Consider the following 13,732-nt stretch of genomic DNA (forward strand, 5'->3'; position numbering starts at 1 on the left):
GGAGGAGGCGTCATCTTGCGGTCACAATTGTAATTACGTCAGAGGTGGGTGATTCGAGTAATTAATCCTTCATATTGTTCCAACAATATTATTTCAGTCATCAAACAATCATCCAAAAGTTAAAAAAATGTTACAAAAACAGCAATATATGTCTAAATATCAGTTTAATAGAGCAAATGTGATTCACAATATTTCGCATATTCCATGTATTGCCACCATTTTTCTGCTGACATGTCCTCTTCAGACTATGTTGGATACAAAAGTGAAACATGCTGTGTGGCAGTGCTTCATGGTTTTGAAGGTTTAGTTTTGGGAAGCACTTTGACTGTGGTGGACACTGATTTGGATCCTTGCAGGTTCTCAGCAGTGCAAGTATATGCTCCTTGGTCCACATCTCTCACCTCATCCACCAACAGAATGGACTGAATCTGCTGTCTAGCTGCTCCCCCACCAACTGGATTGATGCTCTCGAGCGTGTACAGAGGCCTCCCTATCTGCTCCCAGCACGGGTACAATGAAACAAACATCATGTTAAGTTACAAAAGAAATATTGTATATGAGCCAGATTGTTACTTTAAGCTATTAAGTGTCACTCCCAATTGATGTTCACTGATTAAACTGTCAGTGATGTCACGCTCTCTCATCAGAGTCGGCAAATTATAAATTGATGATTAATATAAACAATACCCAATCAAATGAATTACGGCTCATTTGTGCACATCACTAATAGTGTCATAGTGTTTTATAATATGTAGCATAGTGACCTTCTGTCCAGGGTACTCCCATGTGAGCTCTACTGCAACATTCCTCTCTCCGATCACAGTGCAGCTGACACGTAGATTGTCACCAGCAGCCAGAGAGGTTGAATTGGCCTGGATGACTGGAGCGGGGGGAGCCATGGGGTCTAAAAAAAGGTTTGGAGAAAGGCATTTTAGAATGCGCCAATACACCGAGACATTTCTACTACATGTACCGAAGAAACTAAATAGCTTTTTAAAAGTCAAAAGCAGTGGACAACAACATGTTATCGTTCCATTTATGTAAATGTGAAGGACGTAGTAACCATGTTGGGATTCTGACGTGCCCGCAATGAGTCACTGCCCAGGAAAAACGTCAGCTGCGATTCTGTAAAATTGCATAATTGCAGTATCGGGCAGGGATATGGTGGCAATTTTAAATGCATGTTATTTTTTTTCCCGACACGTTGAAGGAATTCTGGAAAGCTTTCAAACCTTAATCAGAGGTTTACTATCAGGGAGTAGTACAGAAGAAGTGGATGCGTGTACTTATTCTAAGTAAGTTCTGTAAACACATTTGTGTTGATGAGAAATGGGTTTTCAGAAATTGAGATTAATTGAGGCTTGAAGAATTAGCGAATGCTTAAATATAAAGACAGACAGAAAGTATAGCTAACTTATAATATAGGAATCCTGCTTTGACATAAATCCACCTCCTCTGTAGGTGTGCAATTTGGCTTTTATTTAAGGCAAATGAAAAACATACGCCAAAGAATAGGCTAAATTCTTGAAAATGTCACGACACACATTTTGGGAGATTTGCAAAAGCGTGACTTGCTTTTACACTTGTTTAACATTAAATTATTTAATTGTAGCTTAAAACATTGCCTGTAGTGCATAGTGCGTATCTAAAAAATGATTTATGATACTAATTGTCACGACTCGTCCCCGATCGTGTCAGTTTTGTTCGTGTGTCTGTGTGCTCGCCCCTCCCCTCCTGTGTGCCCATGATCAGTGTGATTATTCCCACCTGCCTCTCGTTACCTGTCGTGTATATAAGTCCTGTCTGCCCCTCACTCCCTGTCGGATCGTCGATGTCACGTTTGCTGTCCTTGTGGTTCCTGTCTGTTTCGAGTCTGTTTCTGTTTGCCATCCCTGTCGGTCAGTCTGTCATGTTATTAGTTTGCCAGTTCTCGTCTGTTTCCCTCGTTGCCTCGTTCCACTTCCCTTTTCCCTCAATAAACCCTGGTCCAAACTGCACTTGGTCGTCCTGCTCCATACTCCACCCCTGAACGTGACACTAATAGTGTCATGACTCGTCCCCGGTTGTTTTGTTATGTGTATGTTATGTCAGAACGGAGTGGAAACGGAGCAGGGCGACCAAGAGCAGCTTGGACCAGGGTTTATTGGAGGAACTCAATGGAGGAACTCAAAAGACAGACTCGGCAAATTTACATGACTTGACTAACAAAACAACATAACTTCCCAACCAAAACATACTTAAAACCAACAGGAACCAAAAGGACACGAAGACGACACAACAACAAACTACAACATACAACAATGATCCGACGGGGAGTGAGGGGCAGACACGACTTGTATACATGACAGGTAACAAGAGGCAGGTGGGAATAATCAAACTCATTATGGGCACACAGGAGGGGAGGGTGAGCACACAGACAGAAACCAAGACAACCGACACATAGTGGAACGGCTGGGGACAAGACGTGACTTGTTACCATGGTTTCTGTTCTGTGTTACCTCACAATCGATGTAATCAGTCACCTGCCTCTTGTTACCTGTTGTGTATTTAAGTCCTGTCTACCCCTCACTCCCGGTCGGATCATTGGTGTCTTTTGTCTCACGTCTCTGTCGGTCTGTCTGTTATCCAGTCTGTCGGTCAGTCCTGTTGGTTTTGTTAGGTCGTTATGTTAGTTTGTCCGCTGTCTGTTTCCCTTCATGCTCTATTCTAACTACCTTTTCCCTCAATAAACCCTGGTCCAAGCTGCATTTGGTCGCCCTACTCCATTCGATCCGTGACAGAATGATCCAACGGCGGCAGCGGAAAGTCAGAGCCGCAATCGGCGGCATTTAGAAAGTTTGGTAGGCAAGTCTAACATCACCATTAAGTCTAGAACATCTGTTGACCATATCCCAGCCATTTGTAGCTATCCTCCTGTCTCCTCCTTAAAGCACTGATCACTCAAATACCACGCGAGTTGTGATTTTAGTAGCACTCACAGTTGACATAGATGAGCATGTACTTGGTAGAGCTCTGCCTCAGGCCCCCCAGACTGGCCACGCAGTACAAGGCACCGGCATGAGAGGGCCGTGGTCGATGGATGGTGAAACCTTTCTTCACGTTGAAAGAGATCTCCGTCCCATCCACTGTCACCTCCACTGGTGGGAACTCGCGGTGCAACGTCACATTGGCCGCGGGTGATGTCACCTGGCATGGCAGGCGGGTTGGCCAGTTGGTTCTCAGCTGGATTACCTCGTAGTAATCAGACGATGGGACAAAAAGCTCCTGTGGATCTGTTCGGATCAGACAAGTAGCCTAAATGTTGGGTCATTATACATGTGGTAGTGAAATGATGGGCTTTAGTAAGGTAGATTTTGTTTTTTACCAGGGAAGAAAACAAAGACTTTAGCAGCGTTGTCATGGCTCCTCCTGCAATCTGTGTCCTCACAGAACATGGGGAAGCATGTATACTCCCCTGTGTCTGCACCTGTGCTATTGACAAGTGTCAGAACACTGTAGCGCTCATGCTGAACAATCCTGTGATGGCCAAACAGACAATACAGATAAAAGCTATTCTCTCCTTATTTTGAGCCAATCCTAACATCAGGGTTATTATAGTTAATGAATGCTAAGGAAATAACAAACTAAAATTAAAAAATATTTCATTTGTAAATTATATAAAATAAAACTGATAGGTTAAAAAAGGCAAACTGAAGCTATGTTATATTACTATTCTTATACAATATACATATCTAATACTAAAAAAAAAAACTAAAGTGAAATAAAACATTTTGGAATAATAAAAAATATCTAAAAAACAAATTAAAAACAAATTCCAAAACTATCACAACCCTGTATAATAACTTCAGGACAAACAAAGTGGCCTCTTTTGACTTATTGAGACCTACCTGAGCCTGCCTTCATCCTCCTCTTCCAGGTACGATGGGAGGCCCCACTGCACGGGTTTACCCCTGCACCTTAACTCCAGAGTGTGTCCAGCATGCACGCTTATTGTTTCTTCCACCTTGATGAACTTGAGTCTATTTATCACCTTTGGAGGTCAGATACAAACCAGAGTTAGTCACTGGGAAAGAAATACAAAGTAGCTCACATCCAAAGAAGGAGTTCTACCTGCGTAAGTAAGTTCTGAGTCTGCGTTGGTGCTTTAACCTTTGGTTTAGTTTTTACAGCCCGATGCCCTTTCTTTATTGCTTTGGCCTGTTTGGGTTTTTCAGGCTTGACCTTCTTCCCTGAACTCTTCCTTTCCTCTTGAGCATCTTTATGACAACAAGCTAGATAGCAGATAGATCAGAACATGCCATAAAACATCTCATACAGTTGCTCAGTGATAACTATGATCTTGATCCATTATCTTAAGAGTTTCCGAAGTCAACATATACGTGGCATCAAAGAAGAGGGACTGAGGTAATCATCATTTCAAACAACCTTTTCCCAGAGCATTATGTATGACATAGTTATGCAGTACCAGTATATAAAACGAAGTGAAGATTCAGTAAACAGGATTGCGCAAAACACAAGACAAGATCGAGTTCAAGAACATTTTACAGGTCATGGGCTGGTCCATGGCCAAAGAAGATTTTGCAACATTTTTGGGAGGATATAGATCTTGCAAAACTGCTCTCTAGTGGCTTAGATTCTATTTGGCTGGCTGAAGTTTTTATGTTAGCCTAGGTTACTTTGAGTCCCACTTTGCCCCTCTGTTGTATGGTGCTCCACAGGGTTCTATTTCGGGGTCCTTGCTTTTCTTCATTGTATTTGCTGCCCCCACAAAAACATAGTATTTCCTCCCACTGTTATGTGGATTACAGATCTATGTCACACTGAACAAAAGCAATGTGTTCTCCTCAATACCGCTTTCTGTCCTGTCTAGAGAAAATCAATGTCAAATGATACTAGATTTCTTAAATTTCAATGAAAAAACAGAAGTTATGGCGTTCGGCTCCAGTGGCCCTTGTACATTCCATCCTGAGGACTCAAGCGGAGGTTTACCCATGAAACTGTCAACCCCCACAATCATAATTGGACCACAGTGAACGGGGAAGAAGCCCACCCACAAACAAATGGGCAATTTAACTGTTTTTATTTACACCACTTTGACCAACAGTTTGGCCTCCTTTCTAAAAAGTGAGATTCTTTTGAAAAACGGTCATTCATAAAACATCATCTAATGGTGGCCTGCGGCTTCCAAACAGTAGTGCACATTCATAGAACTGCTTAGGAATCTTAGGATCTGACTCACTTACCTAACTCGGAGATTATGATACAAATAAAGAGAGCGCTCAGCACCAGTCTCCACTTCGACCCAAACAAGTTTACCCAAGTCATGATGCTGGATTACCAAAGCCGGTTGGTTGTTGTTAGCTCACACAGTTTGACGGAAAGCAAGTGAGAAGAAAGGAAGAACAAAGCTGAGAAGTCACGAAAGTCAAGAGAAGTCAAGAAAGGTGGGCAGAACTCGCAAATTGAGTGGTCAGCTGCTTTCTTCCGCCTCCTGCGAGTGGCATTAGTACCCCAAATTCCTGCCGACTGGCTCAATGGAGGCTTTCAAGCTTGTCTGGACCAATGAGGGCGCAAAAGCAGAGGCCTCTCCATGTGAAATTGCACAGGCTGTTTGCTTAGCTGCTGAAGTGGAAGTCTGTGAGCAGCATGAGACAACAACACAGTCCAGATGAGACCTGTGGAAAGCTTGTTAAAAGCATTTGGTGTGCTGTAAAAGTCATGCCTACTAATCTTAATTTATTGTTACAACCCGATATACACTAATTCTTAACCCCCGCTCCCTAATCCATTTTCTGAATTGCTTATCCAAATGAATTGCTTAAAATTCAAATCAATTTGCACACGTATAGTATAGTATAGTATAGTATAGTATAGTATAGTATAGTATAGTATAGTATAGTATAGTATAGTATAGTGTATATAGTAGAGTAGAGTAGAGTAGAGTAGAGTAGAGTAGAGTAGAGTAGAGTAGAGTAGAGTAGAGTATGTTTTGCATTTTGAGTTACTACATCATGTGGTAGCCAAGTAAAACTATCATTTGTGCTTTCTGGGAACCAAGTCACAGTTGTGAGCAATACAGTGACTAATCTGATTTGAAAGGTCTCATTGTTATGCAGTAAATCTGTGTGGGAGTGAACTAAATTCTTTATCGCTCTAATTTTACAAACAAAAAACAAAAAACACTTTGGTAAACATCTTGAAAATATTAGATTCTCTTTAATTAAAATATACAAACACATTTCATCATTAGGAAACATGAACACTCTTGATATTTACACTTAGATACATGAAATGTGCTGGAATGTGACTAAAACTAAACTAACAAAAATCAGAAAAGCTCTCACGTTCGTTGTATGATAAAAAATAATTGTACAAAAAATGAATATCAATAAATCACAATCAGATTTTCACACACATAAATGTCAAAAGTACACATTTTAGCAGCTGATTTGTTTTTACTTGTTACATTTTCTACAGTTAATAAAGCACACGGGTGCAGGAATGACTTTGCAATAAATCGTAACTACATGTAAATATGATTCATAAGATGGATAATGTGGAACCTGAAGCGGAATGGTTGGAAGTGTGAACTGCATGTGCTAAAGTCATTGGGACCCGCAGATGCTTAACACTTGTGGGAGGGAACACCAGAGGTGCGCATAGTTTACAAAAAAAAACAGGGACTCACAGTAACATCTCTATTTGTCTCTCGCCATCCCGCTAACGCTCAAAATTTGTACTCTTTAAAGATGTCTTTGTCTGTTTTTTCACTGATGGTTTGGACGGCTGAAAGGTTGGTTTTGTGACGCTGGCTCTGAACACTGTGATGCAGCCCGTAGCAAAAGTAGATGAGCAGGCCTGTGCAGGTCAAATATTATAGTTCACTGACTTGAACGAGTGTATGAAGTGGAACCTTCAAAGTCAAATGCTGTGCTCTGGTACTGATTGACTTGAAATGTTAAGGAGGATTGATTTGTTTCAGGTTTAAAATGCCATATCAGTAGACTTTTGTGAACTGAAAAGGTCAGGTTTAGCATTTTAACATCTTTCAGTGTTACCAACTGTAAAATAAATTATCATGAAAATAAAACAAAATGAATCATCCTTTAAGGCGGCTCGGTGGCGCACTGGGTAGCATGTCCGCCTCACAGTTAGGAGGGTGCGGGTTCGATTCCACCTCCGGCCCTCCCTGTGCGGAGTTTGCATGTTCTCCCCGAGCCCGCGTGGGTTTTCTCCGGGCACTCCGGTTTCCTCCCACATCCTAAAAACATGCTTGGTAGGCCGATTGATCACTCCAAATTGTCCCTAGGTGTGAGTGCGAGTGCGAATGGTTGTTTGTCTCTGTGTGCCCTGCGATTGGCTGACAACCGGTTCAGGGTGTCCCCCGCCTACTGCCCGATGACGGCTGGGATAGGCTCCAGCACGCCCGTGACCCCCGTGGGGACTAAGCGGTTCAGAAAATGGATGGATGGATGGAATCATCCTTTAAAGACAAATATGTTATTGCTGTTATTTTTATTCTTGCCATTATTTACATTTTAAGTTCTGCTTGGCAAAACTGACGTAGGCCCACAAAACAGTTCTGAACTAAAGTCTGAAAAGATTTGTTGGTCATGTTTGAACTTCAAGTTTTGTTTGACCTTTGAGCCTTGTTTTGACTTCAGAGGTTCCACTGTCCTACCAAATGTTCTTATCAGATGCGTTGCCTCACCTATTGCCATCCAGATAGCATAGCGTAACCACGTGGCACCTTTTAACTGGAACATGAGATAGATGTTTATAAGTTCACTCACGATGGGCAGTACGGGCAGTAAGGGCACCTGTTGAGCACATAAATAGCCATGTATGTTGAGATCTTGTGCTTGGTTCCTCAATCCTCATCCTGCACTCACCATGAAAGATGCCTTCTTGGCATTCTGTGGGTGCCTCCAGATGAGAAAAACAGCTAGTAGCAGGATAATGGAGAGGACACAGACGAGCACCACACTCCATGCCTCCATGTTGGATAAGGCATCAATAGCCAGGCTCAGGGTGATGCACAAAGCAGTCACGCATGCAACTGTACCCAAAGATGATAAGAAACAATGAGCAGTGCAATAGTCGAGCGACGCTGATAGCTACGGACGGGAATATGAAAAATATAAAGCAAATGCCCTCACCAGAGACTAAAATCAGAATAGTGACTCTCTTGGAGGTGTCTGAATTTGGAGATGATGGCGGCTTTAGGAAGCCAAATTTGGTGTTGGATTCAATAATTTGTAGTCCTCCGTCATCAGATGGGGTCACCTGATACCTTAAACGACAACACGTTTACAACATGAAAGGATGTAGTTCAAAGCATTCAAGATGTTAACGAATATACAATAGATGACCTCAGTAGTAGGATGCATATCGCCACAAGTGTATAGGCAAACAGGGTCCCGATTGACATCATCTCCACTAATGCGTCCAGGTCAAACAGTAGAGCCATGATGGCTGAAGATGGAAAAACAGTATTTAAAATCAGCGCTTACAGGACGCTGCATTGGAGCGGTGGTGCTAGTGCTCGATAAGATTCAGAATGACAAATGCACAGCCCACCACTGAAGTGAACTATGTCCATGTGTCATGAGAGATATTTCTTGTCAGTGTCATTTATAAAATGGGGAAGCACTTAAGACAGTAAGAGAAAGTAATGTAGCCCAGTAAATGTCTCGTAATGCTAACTCCTCCTTAGACATCTTTACCTGCCACAGTTCCAGACGATATGGTAGCCACAGCAGGACTCCCCCTGGAGGTAACTTTGGTCAGGGGTTGAAAAAGAAGGCCGTCCCTCGCCATGGCAAACATCACCCTGGGCATGGGGAACATGGAGCCCAATAGGCTGTGCAGACAATAAAAAAAAAAAAGCTCATTGCTGACATTAACAGAGTGGTGTTCTTTTTAGTATCAATAAAAATTTCAAATTTCAGCTTATACCTGGTGGACAGGGCACACAATGACCCCACAGCCACAACATATTTGGCGGGACCCCAGCCGACGTATTCAAAGGCAACCGGCAGGGGGCTTGTTTTGCTGAGCATATAGTAAGGCGTCATCAGGGTGAGCGCGGCGGAAACAGCAAAGTAGGCCAGGAAGCAGATCAGGAGTGAGGCCACAATCCCCACTGGAATAGATTTTTGAGGATTCTTCACCTCCTCACCTAAAAACACACGCAAGTCACCACAATATTAACGACATAACATAACATAACATAACATAACATAACATAACATAACATAACATAACTTACTTGCTGCTTTTGTCAACTTGACTGGTGGAAAATATTTCCACATTGCAGGACAGATAAAGGCTAACCCTTTTCTTTCTTCTTTCCACCTTTTTGGTTTTAACAATTTTGCAAGAGTTGGTTTGCGCCCAGACTTCCCCATATAATAAAGGATGACAACATTAATATTATTTTAATCAATTAATTAATAAAAAGACAATGATTAAACAAGTTGGAACATACAACTCGGTAAAAGATGCGCTTAACAGGTGAGTTTGTTTACTTTCTTGCCTGAAAATAGTGAAAGTAGCGACTGAAATTATTGTCCATCAAAGTGGAAACTGCCCCCAAAACGAGATAATGGAGGGGTATTGCTTAAAAGCAATGAACAAACAAAAAGGATGTTCAGTTCTGATATATGTATATATGCTGTGTTGATGCAATCAGCAAGAAAGTGATTTGATGCCTGCAGCATGTTTTATATCCCTCGAGTGTTGTCTTCTCACCTGTTGTTGCGATACAGTCAAAGCCCACAAAGGCGTAGAAACAGGTCGCTGCCCCAGCCAGTGTTCCGCTTAAACCGTAGGGGAAAAAGCCACCGACGCCAAAATCGCTTGTGAGATTTGCGGCTGTGCTCAGGTTACTGCACAAAAGAGAGCAAATTGTGTCATCAGCATTGTCCTGTAATCTGGAGGGCCATAACGCCTTATCTGTCGATGAGAGGATGCTGCACGGCACCCAAACACAAACAGCATTGTAACTGCAACTCTTTGAATTTACTTGGCTTGCGCTGTGGCATTGAGCAATTGGTCTTCGCTGATTTGCCAGTTTGCGATGTCTCCTGTGATGAAGCCTGAGATGGCGACAAAGACCAGGACCAGGATGTTGACCCCTGTGAAGACCTTGTTGATGGAGGTTGACTCTTTCACACCAAAGGAGAGCAAACCTTCAGAGGAAAGTCAGATTTTACAAATTATGTACCCAGTCATGGATGAAAATGTTCAAGTTGAAGAAACATTTCTCAGTACAATTAGCCGCTACTCATTGAAGTGTAAAATTATGGAGCTAGGTGATGTAAATTCCTTGTTGAGATCGGGGTGGGCCGAGATAAGCACAATTACTTCATGTCGTTGCCCATTTCGGCAAGTCATGTGATAGTGGTGCATGGAATGAAATTGTGATGAATAGTGACAATGTACAAGATTAAATAAACAAAACAAACTAGTGTAAATATCTCAATGACAGTAAGAAAATAACATTTCATCACTACTCGAGATTTTTTTAAATCAATTATTCTAATTCCCCCAAGTATTGATTAGCATTTCTGACCAAAGGAGCCAGATTTAAACTGAAAATTGGCGTGACCCATTTTTGGCTGTTAGCTAGCCAACCAGTGCATGGGAAAGGAAATAAAATGACGAAAGGTATCATGAGTATGTTGTGCAACGATGTTATGTGTGCATTTTGCTTCAGCCTTTTTTGGGGTAATGTTTTTTTTATACTGTAAAACAGGGTACTCTGCAAAGATGACTAGATTTGACCATATTTAGGCAAAATATATCATGTAAACACATTATGACAAATCAGATGCCAGCTTTTTGGGGTTCTTTTTGTATAAAATTGACACTTGTAGTGAAGCAAAGTTACCAGACAGAAGCACAATGAGAAAAGCAGCAAAGACATCTGGATAGGGTGCCAACCCCGGAAGACCCATTGCTGCATTCTCTTTCAAGTATTTGGACATGATGCCCCCGATGAGGTCATCAAACGTCCCACTCCACGCACGCGCAACACTGGATGTGCCTGAGCAGAAAGTGAGTGGAAAAATCAAATTTATTTATAAGGCGCTTAATCACAAACACGTCCCACAGCTGACAAGTATTAACGACATCTCCCGATGTTGACCCCCGCCAGGAGGGCAAGGAACAACTAAAAAAAAACCAACAACTGGGGGGGGGGTGGGGGGGGGGGGGGGGGGGGGGGGGAGGAAAACAATACAACCTTGAGAAGGGAACAAATGCAATAAACCGAGTCACCGTGTAACTGCAGTCATAAAGTCAGAAAATACACATGTTGATATTTCCTGACATCCGCTAAACTTTAGACTTTGGTGGTTTATGATCTTATTTACATGGCAATAAGACAAGATTATGCATACGTGAATCATCTTTGAAGAATCTGCTTCTACAGCAGGTGGAAGGTCTCATGATGTATCATGTGGATGATTGATCATTCATGTTCTTTCTCACAATATGTTATATAAGACGCCGCCCCCCCCCCCCCCCCCCCCCCAAAAAAAATGTTTTATCATTTCCCCATTCACATTGCAGTTCCAATTAAAACCAAATTGTTGTTGATAAAATCTGCTTTGAAGTTACCTATGACATAAGAAAGAAGTAGATTCCACCCGGTGATAAAAGCCAGCAGCTCCCCGACCGTCACATAGCTGTAAAGGTACGCTGAGCCCGTTTGAGGAACTCTGGAGCCGAACTCTGCGTAGCACAATCCGGCGAATATGGATGCCAGGGCGGCGATGAAGAAAGCGATGATGATGCTGGGCCCGGCCGTCTCTCTGGCCACCTCTCCGGAGAGGACGTAGACGCCGGCTCCGAGAGTGCTACCCACACCGAGCGCCACCAGGTCCAAGGTGGTCAGGCATCGGTTAAACGTGGACTTCTCTCCGTCGGGCTCCAGAGGCTTCGTCCGGGACAGACTCCTGAAGAACCACTTTAGCCCCATGTACGTCATGCTTAGGCTTGGGATGTAACTGTATTGGAAGTCGCAGGAGGGAATGAGGGGAAGAAGGAGAAGACGGTGAAGATGAGTAAGAAGGGCGGGCATTCAACATGTCAATGAATAATTTTCAGGGCAGCCCCTCAAGTAGGACTCCTTAACATCAACGCAATGTCATTTATGGACCCCAACAAATCACATTTGCTATTTGCAATTGACGCTTTGCACGACAGCAACTTCATTCCTTGCCTGATTTTTAAAATCAAATTTTAGAAATAAGGTTTTGCATCACTATTGTATTGTAATAATGGGCTTGCGTGACATTTATTTACAGTTATATACAGAATGAATTTACAATTTAAAACTACTGTACTGTACTGCACTCTACATCCGTTTTAATTCCTAGTTCTAAGAATTAGTTTGGTCACAAACCCACAACTCTCAAACCTGTGTTATATTGCTATTTTTAATTCATCTTAATCCAGTTATGACTTTCTAATGCCAATGTTTGGATATCTAATTGCCCTCATATAAAACCAGCTATAGACTTTACTCAGCGATTTTCAACTTCCTGCACCCTTCTATGACAGTATTGAGTCAACAATTACTTTGATATCTACTAACAATACAATATATTCTCACCTCATCACAGCAGGATCATGTCAGAAGATAACCGCAGCCGAAGTCACGATCACGTGTTTAATCACAACTATAAATTAATAAAGATATTAAGAGACTAGTGGTAAAATGTGTTTGGACATTGATGATGAATATGCAGTGTTATTGCAAAGTTGTTTAATTTTGGCATTATTCCCTTTTATCTTGTAAACGCAATTGTCATGCTTTATAAAACCTTCACTAAAAACAGCAGAATTAACGCTGACTACTGAAATTTGCACACTCCTTGCTGCTCAAAGGTGTCACGCATGCCAGGAAATGGCCATGAGAGTTAATAAAACACAGGAGGACAAAGCAGTCATGATGCAGAGTGCATACTTTCTGCCTTGAGGTAGAATTCACTACCAGGGTGGGATTTCAGACCCCCTAATCCCTCCTGGCATCCGCTTTAGCAGCAGTGAGGGGCAGCCGGTGTGTCGCTCTCAGTCTACCTTTGACCAAAAGTAACACTCTAGTCTTGCTATCTGCTGAGCTATCTTTTCCACACCACAGATAACAAGTTTATTAACAACAACTGCACATGTGACCACGATTATATCACGTTAAGAATATGATTTCCTGTAAAGTCTTGAGCATATTCACAAATCAAATCAGACTTAATTGATTATCAGATGACATGAGGTTCTCATTCTATAGACACGCATGTTCTTGTACTGTACCTTGTTTGCTGTCCCCCAAGGAGTGCCCAGTGGCAGGCACCAGTATCAGTGCTGCTGACTTGGAAGGAAACACGATTTTTACTGCGATATATACAAGAGTGGCCTGCGAGACCCTCCCACTCGATGGAATTACTCACAAAGTAGTCTTTCTTGCTCCCTTGTTTGGATCGTTCATAATGTGCTCATTATTGCAAAGAAGCTGTGAACGTGAACCAAATATCCCAGTGAGAATCTCAAAAATGCCTTTGTGCTGAATTGAATTGTTTAAGAAATGTTGCATTTTAGAAATGGGATTTGGTGCGAGGCAATGCTCTCAAGTTCTACAGACTGAAGGATTTCAAACTGTGCTTTAACAAATAGTTCAAAATTGGCCATATACCAAGTTTATTTTGGGATTTTATTCAGGGACGATCAC

The 13,732-nt window shown here is 42.1% G+C and overlaps 2 protein-coding genes across 4 annotated transcripts; both read right to left on the reverse strand.

The window, feature by feature from the left end:
* Window positions 1-147: 147 nt before the first annotated feature.
* On the reverse strand, window positions 148-5,503 carry LOC125988555 (platelet-derived growth factor receptor-like protein). Of its 2 annotated transcripts, none has more exons than XM_049753891.2 (7): window positions 5,244-5,503; window positions 4,111-4,271; window positions 3,888-4,030; window positions 3,365-3,471; window positions 2,979-3,272; window positions 765-904; window positions 148-494 (listed from the first exon to the last, which is right to left on the reverse strand). In XM_049753891.2, exons 1-7 carry the CDS (start codon window positions 5,323-5,325, stop codon window positions 288-290), a joined length of 1,134 nt encoding a protein of 377 aa, XP_049609848.1. In that variant the 5' UTR covers window positions 5,326-5,503; the 3' UTR covers window positions 148-287. The 2 variants fall into 2 exon arrangements, with proteins under 2 accessions (XP_049609848.1, XP_049609839.1); XM_049753882.2 differs by having other exon boundaries at window positions 3,365-3,516; window positions 5,244-5,502.
* Window positions 5,504-6,196: 693 nt separating this feature from the next.
* On the reverse strand, window positions 6,197-13,455 carry LOC125984480 (cationic amino acid transporter 2-like). 2 transcript variants are annotated; one of them, XM_049746380.1, is made up of 12 exons: window positions 13,318-13,455; window positions 11,626-12,014; window positions 10,895-11,050; window positions 10,028-10,193; window positions 9,754-9,890; window positions 8,959-9,181; window positions 8,727-8,863; window positions 8,373-8,475; window positions 8,160-8,293; window positions 7,893-8,059; window positions 7,712-7,820; window positions 6,197-6,858 (listed from the first exon to the last, which is right to left on the reverse strand). In XM_049746380.1, exons 2-12 carry the CDS (start codon window positions 11,993-11,995, stop codon window positions 6,728-6,730), a joined length of 1,833 nt encoding a protein of 610 aa, XP_049602337.1. In that variant the 5' UTR covers window positions 11,996-12,014; window positions 13,318-13,455; the 3' UTR covers window positions 6,197-6,727. The 2 variants fall into 2 exon arrangements, with proteins under 2 accessions (XP_049602337.1, XP_049602328.1); XM_049746371.2 differs by lacking the exon at window positions 13,318-13,455 and having other exon boundaries at window positions 11,626-12,173.
* Window positions 13,456-13,732: the final 277 nt, after the last annotated feature.

The sequence above is a fragment of the Syngnathus scovelli genome, chromosome 1, assembly GCF_024217435.2.
Source record: "Syngnathus scovelli strain Florida chromosome 1, RoL_Ssco_1.2, whole genome shotgun sequence".
In the NCBI taxonomy this organism is placed as follows: domain Eukaryota; kingdom Metazoa; phylum Chordata; class Actinopteri; order Syngnathiformes; family Syngnathidae; genus Syngnathus; species Syngnathus scovelli.